Source organism: Dipodomys merriami, unplaced genomic scaffold (assembly GCF_024711535.1).
Source record: "Dipodomys merriami isolate MVZ:Mamm:240054 unplaced genomic scaffold, mDipMer1.0.p SCAF_104, whole genome shotgun sequence".
NCBI classification, from domain to species: domain Eukaryota; kingdom Metazoa; phylum Chordata; class Mammalia; order Rodentia; family Heteromyidae; genus Dipodomys; species Dipodomys merriami.
The window spans coordinates 409,751-419,371 of record NW_027202316.1 but is presented as its reverse complement, the minus strand read 5'-3'; the positions used below and the strand labels follow the sequence as shown (position 1 = coordinate 419,371).

Sequence of the window (9,621 nt, the reverse complement as noted above, 5' to 3'; positions counted from 1 at the left end):
CCACACCACCCAGACAAAGGCTTGTGTGGCAGTTGGTGGGAGGGCAGCCCCAGCTCATCAGGCTGCCTGTCCCACCACCCAGACCCTGGGGAGTCCCTGGCCCCTGGGCCAATGTACTTACTTTCCTGAGCGCTTCCGCAGGGGAGGGCTCCTCTTGTTGTTCCTGCTCAGGACAAGTACCCGGCGGGGAGGCTCCAGCTCCCTGGATAGCTTGGAGCTAAGACAAGAAGTAGCTGGTTGGACAGCAGGCTCCACCCTGGGGGTTCCCTCCCAGGGGCCCTGGGGACTCAGGAGCTCATACACCCTTCCTTCAACAGGTCTGGTGGGAGGCTGACTCAGGCAACAGGCTCTCATGGACTGGTGCTGGGGATTCCCATGTTTGTTGCCCCCACTGCCTACCCCAGCTCACCTTTCCAATTGATTCAGGTGGTTCATATTATTAAACCAAGATACGAACTTCATGTCAGGAACTACCTCGAGCTCCTTACATGAGCCCTGTAGTTCCTTGACCAGGGCCATCACCTTGAATTCCTGGTTGAGAGAAAGGACACAGTGGTGATGGACCTGGACCAGGGCAAGGTAGGCCAGGCAGCTGACTTCAGGTCTTCACTTGGCTTCACTCTTGTCTCTCCCCAACACACTCGCCTTTCTCTACTGAGATCCAGTGCCCAACCCCAGCAAGCTGTCCTAGATCCCCAGCTCAAGGCCCCATCTCCTGACCTCTGGAGGACAAGTGATGTGACCATCCACATCAGAGGGAAGGAAGGACCTAAGGGACCCGCACAGCTGGCTGCCTGCAGAGGAAGGTGTCATTTTCTCACCTCTCGTCGTCTTTTTATGTTCAGCCAAGAGCCCTGCAGAGCAAAGAATATGTGCTAAGAAAATGCTGTTTCCACTTGGCGCCCTACCAAGTCCTTCCAGCAGAGGGCAGGCTGGGTGCACAGCTGGACTAGGATTGCTCTCAGTCTAGGGCAGGGATGCCAGGGGCCTGAGGACAGGTTGCTCACTGCTCAATTCTCTGTGGACATGGCAGAGACTGAGGCTTCAGGGACAAGGCCATGCTATTCCCACATGCTATGTCAGCTTGAGCACCTGCTGTCACACTGCCACCCTCACTGACCTCCCTCTGAGACATGGCCAAATGCCATCAGCAGCACTGAGGTCTGAGGGCATAGGGCATCATAAGTAGGATTGCTGTGGTGCTTGGCACTCTGGGGCTGGGGAAGACGTGGGCTCTTGCTGGAGGCCAAGGGGCAGGGAGAGGCTCTTTGTCCCCAATCTGCTTTCCCAGGGCTGGGGCCCTGTTCACTCACATCCTTGGAATCTTGGTCTTTGTGCAGTGAGGCCAGGTGACTGAGGATGGTGCCCAGGTAAGGGACTGTGCCCTCGGGATACTCCTGTGGCATTGGGTGCAGAAAGATCAGAAGGGTCCTGTTAAGCTCCTCGCAAGAACCCGACTTACCCCAGTCCCATGGAGCCATCTATCTAGCAGAACTTGGGGCAAGACAGGCTCATTCCTCAATGATCCACCCTCTACCCCATACCAAAGACACAGCCCTGCATGGGGAAATCCATCTGGCCTGGTCCCCTCCAGGGCTGACACTTGACACCCATGCAAGGTCTGTGGCCCTGCCCTTCACCTGCTCCTGTGCTCTTGCATTCCTTACTGTGGTGGCTGCAATGCATTCCTGCAACATGCCATCTGAGCAGAGGCAGGGTGTAATGGGGCAATAAGGGAGTGGGCCAACTGGTCGGTTGTGTTGGGGGAAGCCCCTCAACTCCTCCTTCTAGGAAGCCCCTGGTCTCAGGCTCGCACACTACTCACCAGTTGCTGAGGCTTCCTGAGGCCTCTCTTGAGTTTCTTCCAGAGGGTCCTGTGTTTGGGCTCTTGCCTCTGGCAGCATTGGGCATGGGAGTAAAAAGCTTTCATTCTCTAACCATTCAATCTTCCAGAGTCCCTTCTTTCCATGGGGTGTGACAGCTTTGGCTTGGGCCTTTAGATCTCAGGCTCCTTGTGACCATCAGCACTGTAGCCCTGGGCAGGCTAGAGAGCCTGGCAGGGCCTGTCTCCAGGGTGGATGTGGACATTTGCGTGCCCTAAAAGATGTTTCTGTGGCTGCCTGGTCTGGAGGAACCCGCTGACCCACGTGACTGGCAAGGCTTCCCTCCTGGGATGGGAAGGCCACCCAGAAACCAAGCCAGGGCCTGGCTTGGCGGTGCCAGGCAGGCAGGTTGTAGAGAGGCAGCCTCATCACAGGCCACACTCAGGAGGAAGCTGGACAGGAAAGTGGACATCCCCAATCCTATCACTTCCTCCAACCTCCTCAGGCACCCAGCTTGCCTCCTCTTCCACTGACTCCATTGGGTCCCCAGGGGCCTCCTGTTCCCATACAATCTATCCTAGCCCCAAGCCCATGATGGATGCTTCTAGACAAGCTATGTTGGATACTCTCCTAGAATTCCATCAGAAAGCAAATCCTCGCCCGCCCTCCCTGGACCAAAAGTTATTCTGGGGCTCATACCACCTTGTACACCTGCTCGTGGCAATACATCTTCTTCAGCTCCTGGAACGTCTTCCGACTCTCCCTGGAGGAGGGACAGAGACAAGGTGACAGATGGGAGAGGGCGAGAGAGGGGAGGAGTGTGAATGCATTGCCCATTTTGGGGCAGGACTTCATCCTAATGGGAACAGAGCTGTGCAAGGAGATCCACTGTGATCCTAAGGTCACATGGTTTGGAGCCAAGTCTTGAGGGGAAACCTCCAGTTTCACCCAATTTCCAGTGTGGTTTTGTTTGGAAGAGCACTGCACAGACGGGTGTGGGCATGTTGTGTCCGAAGGAAAAAGTATGGCACAAAAGGAATCCCAACCACACAGGCAAATCCTAAGCAAGGTCATAGGTGTCTGAGTTGGGCAGAGCCGCAGTCCCTGCCATGGGGAATTGCCACTGGGCTCCCAGATGAGGGATGCTAGGCTGAGGAAGCAAGGGTTGCCCAGGAGAAAGGTGCACCCACCTGCCAATCAATCTCCACGTCTTCTTCAGGCCTTGGAGCTGGCTGCTCTGCAGAGCACACATGATGGGAACGAGGGTGCAGCTGTTCCTCAGAAGGTGGCACTCCTAGGAGTGAAGAATGGGTGAGGAGAGCTGTGGAGGAAACTCCTGGGCTCCTGCTTGGCCTGGGGCTGGGCCTTTGTTACTAGGCTGAACTGGGACAGCTTGGGGGAGGGGAATGACAGTGGAAGCAGGGCAGGAATGCACACAGCCCAAGTGAGGGCAGAGTAGGAGGAGGGCTGTAGGTTAGGCAGAGGCTGTGAGGGAGCAGGCAGCCCCCTGGTGGGAGTGGGAAAGGGAAGAAGAGCCCCCGGGCCCCTCCTGCTCTTACCAGAGCCACCTCTATCCAGTGCTGCACCACTTGGGCTCTCTCTGCTGCCTCCATGCTGTGGTCCCCGAGGCACGTGGTGATCACACAACTGGAGACCTGCTCACAGTGCTCCAGTATGGGAAGCAGAGTGGGTGCCAGGCGCTCCAGACACTCCTTTTGGTCAGCATGGACATACACAAAGGTCAAAAGGTGGTAAGGGAGGAGTTTTTTGAACAGTTTCTGAAAAGATGAAATGAATGGTCAGCATGACTCTGCCCTGAGGCAGGTGTGGCAGTAGAGGTGCAAAGGAAAGCCCACACGCCCAGCCCTGCCAAGCTACTTACGATGGCCATGATGGAGAACTGATCTGCCTTCTCTTCGGGCAGCCAATCTAGCACTCGACCTGTCTCCTCATCACTGTCTAATTCCATCATGTCTAATTCCATCCGGGATGGCCCCCTGGAGGAAATCTGCACATCCTCCATCTCCACACACTCCCAGGGAGCTGGGTCTGTTTCCGCAGGCCTGTCTGCCGCACTAGCTGGTGGGCGAGCAGGCTCTTCCTCAGCAGCACAGGGCAGAACACCATCGGCGTCTTCAGCCACTGGCGGCTCAAAATAAGTAACTGGATGAATGTCCCCTCCTAAGCCTGTGTCAGCTTCCAGCTGCACAGATGGGACGGGTGCTACATCCCGGCTGGGCGGCAGAGGCTCCTGTACGGGTGGCTCTGGCTGCTCAGCACCAGACTCAAGGCAGTCAGCCTCTCCAGCAAGGGGGCAAGACTGCACTTGCTTCCCAGATGGACCGAGAGACTCCCCTTGCTCCCCAGATGGACCGAGAGACTCCACTTGCTCCCCAGATGGACCGAGAGACTCCACTTGCTCCCCAGATGGACCGAGAGACTCCACTTGCTCCCCAGATGGACCGAGAGACTCCACTTGCTCCCCAGATGGACCGAGAGACTCCACTTGCTCCCCAGATGGACCGAGAGACTCCACTTGCTCCCCAGATGGACCGAGAGACTCCACTTGCTCCCCAGATGGACCCAGAGACTCCACTTGCTCCCCAGATGGACCAAGAGACTCCACTTGCTCCCCAGATGAACCCAGAGACTCCACTTGCTCCCCAGATGGACCCAGAGCCTCCACTTGCTCCCCAGATGGACTGAGAACAGACTCCAGGCTTTCATCTCCTGGAGCGTCTAGCTCTGGCCCTGAGCTGCTCACTACAATAGGTTTGGAGGGCTCTGGTTGAACTGCAGATGCGTCTCCTTCTTGGGCGGGTTGCAGAATTGGGTCACACTGGCCTTCAGGCAGCTGGGCTTCTGGAGTGGGCACTGGCATACCCTCATCACTGGCATGTATTGGTGCATCAATGGCTGGCTCTAGAGCCATTGCTACCACTGGGCTAAGTGCCCCTGGCACTGAGGGATCAGCCATTCTTCCTTCATTTGATAGAATAAGACTTGAGTATTGCAGGTCAAGATCCAGACTTGGTGCTGGAGATGGTGCAAGGCTGTGGGCCATTGGCTGACCTGCAGGTGGATTGATCTCTTCGGTCACAGTTGATCGAGGTGAGTCAGAACATCCGTCTGCATGGGGTTCTTGTTGGCGCTCCACTGCAGCTCCTGGAGCTGAGGGGGCCTCTGAGGCTACAGCTAGCTCCAGCTCTGACTGACATGGTAGTACTGCTTCTACGCAGGGTGTTGGAGCCAGTGGTTGGACAGTGATTTTCTCATAAAGCCTGGCAGTTGGTGGAACAGCTGCAAGAAAAGATCCCCTACAGCACTGCCTTCCCCTCAGTCATTCCTACGGCCACGAGACCCCTGCCTGCTGAGAAGCCCTAGTCCCTGGACTCCACCCCAGGAAGCCCTGCCAGGACAGGTTTCATGCCACGGCATCCAGGTTCCCTGGCTGTCCTGTTGATGGCCCCATGGTAGCATGGGAGCTGCCTTCAGGTGGACAAAGCTTGGAATCCCACACCTGTTCTCTCCTTTGCCAGCCCATGCTACTCACCCTCCAGCTCTGGCTCCTTCAGATGCATGTGCTCCAGCTGGCTGAGCAGAAGATGGGCCTGCTGCTCCTCCACAGAGCCATAGTGTGAATAGGTTCCCAGGTGTTGCAGGCAGGACGTGTCTGGTGCTTCAGTCCAACACGCTGGGTATACTCTCATCCACGAGTCCAATATAAAAAAGGCTCTAGATGTAGTGGGAGAAGCAGCAGAGTCAGAGGTTGGGCCTCTCCTCCTCTCAGAACCCCCTCAAGCACAGGTGTGGGAGCTGGGCTCCTGGGCCTACTCCTGCCTATACCCCATGGCAGACCTGGTAACCTGGCTGCACTGCAGACATTGTCTACACAAGGGATGCTACTCCACCTACATCACAGTGAGACCCACCCCACCCACACCACCTCCTAGTGTCCCTGGGCATGCCCCCAAACAGTCATCCCTGGGGTGCTTTGTCCTCATGCATAGTGTCTCGAGAACCCAGAATGTCGTCACTCAGGTAGCATCTAGTGACCTCTATGACCTAGAGCCATGTGTGAATGGTCTTCGCCTGACTCTCAACCAGGGCACATCCTGGCCCTTGTGCACTCACGGAGGCCCCTGGAATCCTAGAGGATTGTCCATGATGACACACTGTAGGCCTCCCCGTTCTGTGTGGTCCTGAGGTTTCCCAGGGCAGGCACGTGGGACTGCCTGGTCATGGTGCCAGAAGCTTCTTCCACCCTCCTCAGGCACAGAACAAGCCAGACTAACTCCCTACATGGACACATTTCTACCTGGATTTGAGTCTTCCTTCAGGAGTGGCTGCCATTTCCTTTGCCCAGGCCTCTCCAAGGCCAGCTCTCCACTGCACCCACTCTGAAGACACATGCCTTCCCTCCTCCCCCAGGCACACTCACTGCTGCAGGTGCTCCTGCGCGCCTTCCTTCTTCTCATTGTCACGGGAATGGCTGTATCTAGGGGACACCATGAGAATGTCAAACATACTGTGTCTGCACATGATGTCTACAGTCCCAGTGGTTTTCCTGAGCACAGGATGGAGCTCAGGATGACAAGGATTTCCCTGTTCTTTCACTGAGTGGTGTCAAGCGTCTGGAAATGCATCCCCACACAAGCTGATGAGCCCACTAGCTTCCTCCCATACACCTGAACGGGCAACGGGGGAGGCAGCGTTTCCCTTGGGCTTCCTAGTGAGGTTCAGGTAGTTCAGGACCCCTAGATGGAACATATACCACCATTGTGAAGTTGGAAAAGAGTTTGCTTGCGGTCTCAGCCATGTGAGGCCTCAATGTAGAGAAGGGGGCCTTCATGAGGGAAGGGGCTTCTCCCAGCTCTGCCCACAGCCCTGCGCTCCCCGGGGTGTAAGGTCATAATGTGGACAGGCCTGTTCAGGGCCCATCGCACCGCTCCAGCCTCAGGCAGTGAGGATGTTGGTCCTAGCATGCCAGTAGCCAGGATCCAAGCAGATCCGCATTAGTGCAGCACATGCCAAGGCCTAGCCCGTGGGCCCGTCCCGAGGATCAGAGCTGGCGCTTACCTTTTATACAGCAGCTTCAATACGTGATGGGCAGTCCTGAAAGTACTATATGTCCCCAGAAATACAGGGATAAACAAGGCAGCTCCGAAGAGCAGGGCAGGCACTAAGTGGTCTACTAGCTTCTTCACTTTGCCTCCCTGCAGGTATCCTGCCTTGCAGGGATTAGGAAGGGTGGGGGCTAACACCCACTGTAATTGCTGTGAAGAAATGAGACACAGTTCAAACATGGAAACAGCAGCAAAACAGCAAATGTCTCTGGGCCATACAACGAAAATAGTCTGGGGCGCGCGCGCACACACACACACACACACACACACACACACACACACGTATACACACCGAACTCAAGAATGTCAAATACACATGGGATCTGAGGCTGCCAGAAGGTAGTAGGTGAGGGGACTCACTCTTCCTCCACACCCTCCCTCCTCCTTGATTCACCTGTGGAGTGCAAGATGCAGTTCTGCTCAGGCGACCGGGACAGGGGATGACCCATCGCCTCCTAATGATCTCAATTTCTCCCAGTGGAGTTGTTCTGCGGAATAGTGGGCAGCAGGAGAACATCCTGCTGCCCCTCAGCTTTCCATACAACTCAGCTGGCTCAGCCGCACAGCATCCCTAAATACTGCCTGGTGCTTTGTGACACCTCTGGAGATGACAGCATCAATAGAGGGCCCCTCTGCTGAGCCTCAGCCTCAGACCAGACCTCTGCAAATGGCCTCTGGGTGCTGGCTGGGCCCTGTGACAGGTCAGGAGCAAAACTAGACACACTCCAACCTCTGTCCTCTGTCCAGTTAATGTCGTGGTAATGAGGACCACTTACTGGGCTCACACCCGATCCCTCCTTCCAGTTTAATTGTCTCCCCATGTACAAGTGCCTGTGCTTGCCTGCCTCCTCCAGTCACCCACTCACTCCTAGGGCTTCCACCCAGCACCTGCTTGAGGATGTCATACACTGAAAGGACTCTGCCCATCCAAGGCTTGGGAACCCTACAGCTGGTGTCCATCATTTTCACTGCACTCTTGTAGACATTCAGCCCCTGCACATTGTGTCTAGACAGAGAATAAACTGCCAACCAGTTGTCCTTGTCTAGGCCACTTATTCCTGCAGTGGGAGCCTCCTGGAGGAGGATACCAAGTTCAAGGCTAGTCTGACCTAGGCAAGAGATTCTGTCTCAAATCCATGCAAGCCAACAATGAACAAAAGAAACAAAAAGGAAATGCAAGATCTGAGCTTCACATGGGGGTGGGAATTTCACAAGTGTAGACACAGACGAGGTCTTCTCTATTTGGAAGCCTACACATGAGACTCCAATGTTCAACACACCTATTGAGAGAGGTATACACATGACCTCACATACATTCATGGACACAACACGGATACACATTCATCCACAAAGACACAGTGGCACACCACTATGTTCATCCATGTATGTCCTCAAATGCATGCATTGGAGCGAGATGGTGAATTCAACTCTGCTGCCTGCCACAATGTTTGTGTGCTAATGAGAGGATGGGTGAAAGGTGGGACGTTGAAAAGAATGGGCTGTTTGTCCAATGTCCAACAGGATTTGAGGCCAATCTCTGGGCTCATTCGTTGAGGGGTGAGGGCATGGAGAGGTAGTGATTTCTGCACCATGTTCACTGAGGAAGAAGTGGAAAGGGCACTCAGGATCAGGCTACTGGAAGGAAATGAGTGCTACTGAGCTCCTAGGGCTCAGATTATTCTGGGGCCATGGAGCATGTGGAGAGTAGTTAGAGAGGGGCTAAAGCTTGGATGTGGAGTTTGTTGGTGTGGAGACATATGGAGATGGGAGGCCTTCACTTTTCAAGCCACAGGGAAGCGGACAGGAAGCGCCTCCACCAAGGGAAATCTTGGCAGGGGAGGGAAACCCTTGGCGTCCTTCTACCTATAGAGTCCTAGGTGCGCCCTTCCCAGTCTGCTACCTCTCCTTGGTGCTATTGTCTACCTAGCTCAAGATGTCACAGTCAGTGCCCAAGGCTCTGAGGATGGTAATTTATACTCATTGGTATTGTTCACGCATGTAGGCCAAGAAGACTGGCTTCAGCCCAACTTAGAGTCACGTGCAGGCTTTTTCACAGGAAATGGAGGCCAGAGTTTCCTGCCAGAGTTTTCTGCTACCCAGCAGAAGCACCTGAGGAAACCCTCCAACACGGTGTCTGCCACCACCACCAGGACCATGCTACTGATCCTGCTGACCATGGCGCCGATCCTGCCCTCTATCCTGATGACTCAATGCCTGGCTCTTCCTGCCTGCTCTGAGGAAGTGACCACTGTGTAAGGGCTGCAGGTAGAATCCCGGCCCATGACAAATGATGTGATGCACTTGTTCTTATTATTTTGTACTACTATAGACTCAATCTTTTTAAATTTCCCAAAGCTAGTATACCAATGACAATACTCCACCTCCCAGGCCGGTGGGGAAGAACTAAGGGAACCAGGAGTATGGCACAATCAATTCAGCTCCACCATGGGAAGTACTTGCCTTGCCCCACCTCCAGGGCCCCATTCCCGAATCTCACTCCCACAGCTGGCAGCAGCATACTCATCCTCTCTCTCTTTTTTTTAGTTGTGAAAATACTGTACAGAGGGGTTACAATTACATGGGCAAGATAATGAGTACATTTCTTATCAAGCATTGTAGCCTCCTCCTTTGTTTCCCCTTCCCATCCTTTCCCATCCTCCCCCCCGCCTGCC

General features: G+C 54.8%; 1 protein-coding gene across 10 annotated transcripts in view; it reads right to left on the bottom strand.

The window, feature by feature from the left end:
- LOC138810698 (uncharacterized) overlaps positions 1 to 9,621 on the bottom strand; it is a 162,302-nt gene that overhangs the window by 470 nt on the left and 152,211 nt on the right. For 9 of the 10 annotated variants that reach the window (XM_069997894.1, XM_069997923.1, XM_069997932.1 and 6 more), the window contains 12 exons: positions 6,903 to 7,099; positions 6,265 to 6,321; positions 5,377 to 5,558; positions 3,706 to 5,123; positions 3,383 to 3,601; positions 3,014 to 3,117; positions 2,526 to 2,586; positions 1,826 to 1,894; positions 1,314 to 1,397; positions 822 to 854; positions 410 to 531; positions 122 to 217 (listed from right to left, as the gene is read on the bottom strand). In XM_069997894.1, the coding sequence (XP_069853995.1) occupies positions 122 to 217; positions 410 to 531; positions 822 to 854; positions 1,314 to 1,397; positions 1,826 to 1,894; positions 2,526 to 2,586; positions 3,014 to 3,117; positions 3,383 to 3,601; positions 3,706 to 5,123; positions 5,377 to 5,558; positions 6,265 to 6,321; positions 6,903 to 7,099 (2,642 nt within the window). Of the gene's footprint in view, positions 1 to 121; positions 218 to 409; positions 532 to 821; positions 855 to 1,313; positions 1,398 to 1,825; positions 1,895 to 2,525; positions 2,587 to 3,013; positions 3,118 to 3,382; positions 3,602 to 3,705; positions 5,124 to 5,376; positions 5,559 to 6,264; positions 6,322 to 6,902; positions 7,100 to 7,343; positions 9,592 to 9,621 lie in introns of those variants that run through there. The other variant, XM_069997956.1, reaches the window with a different exon arrangement.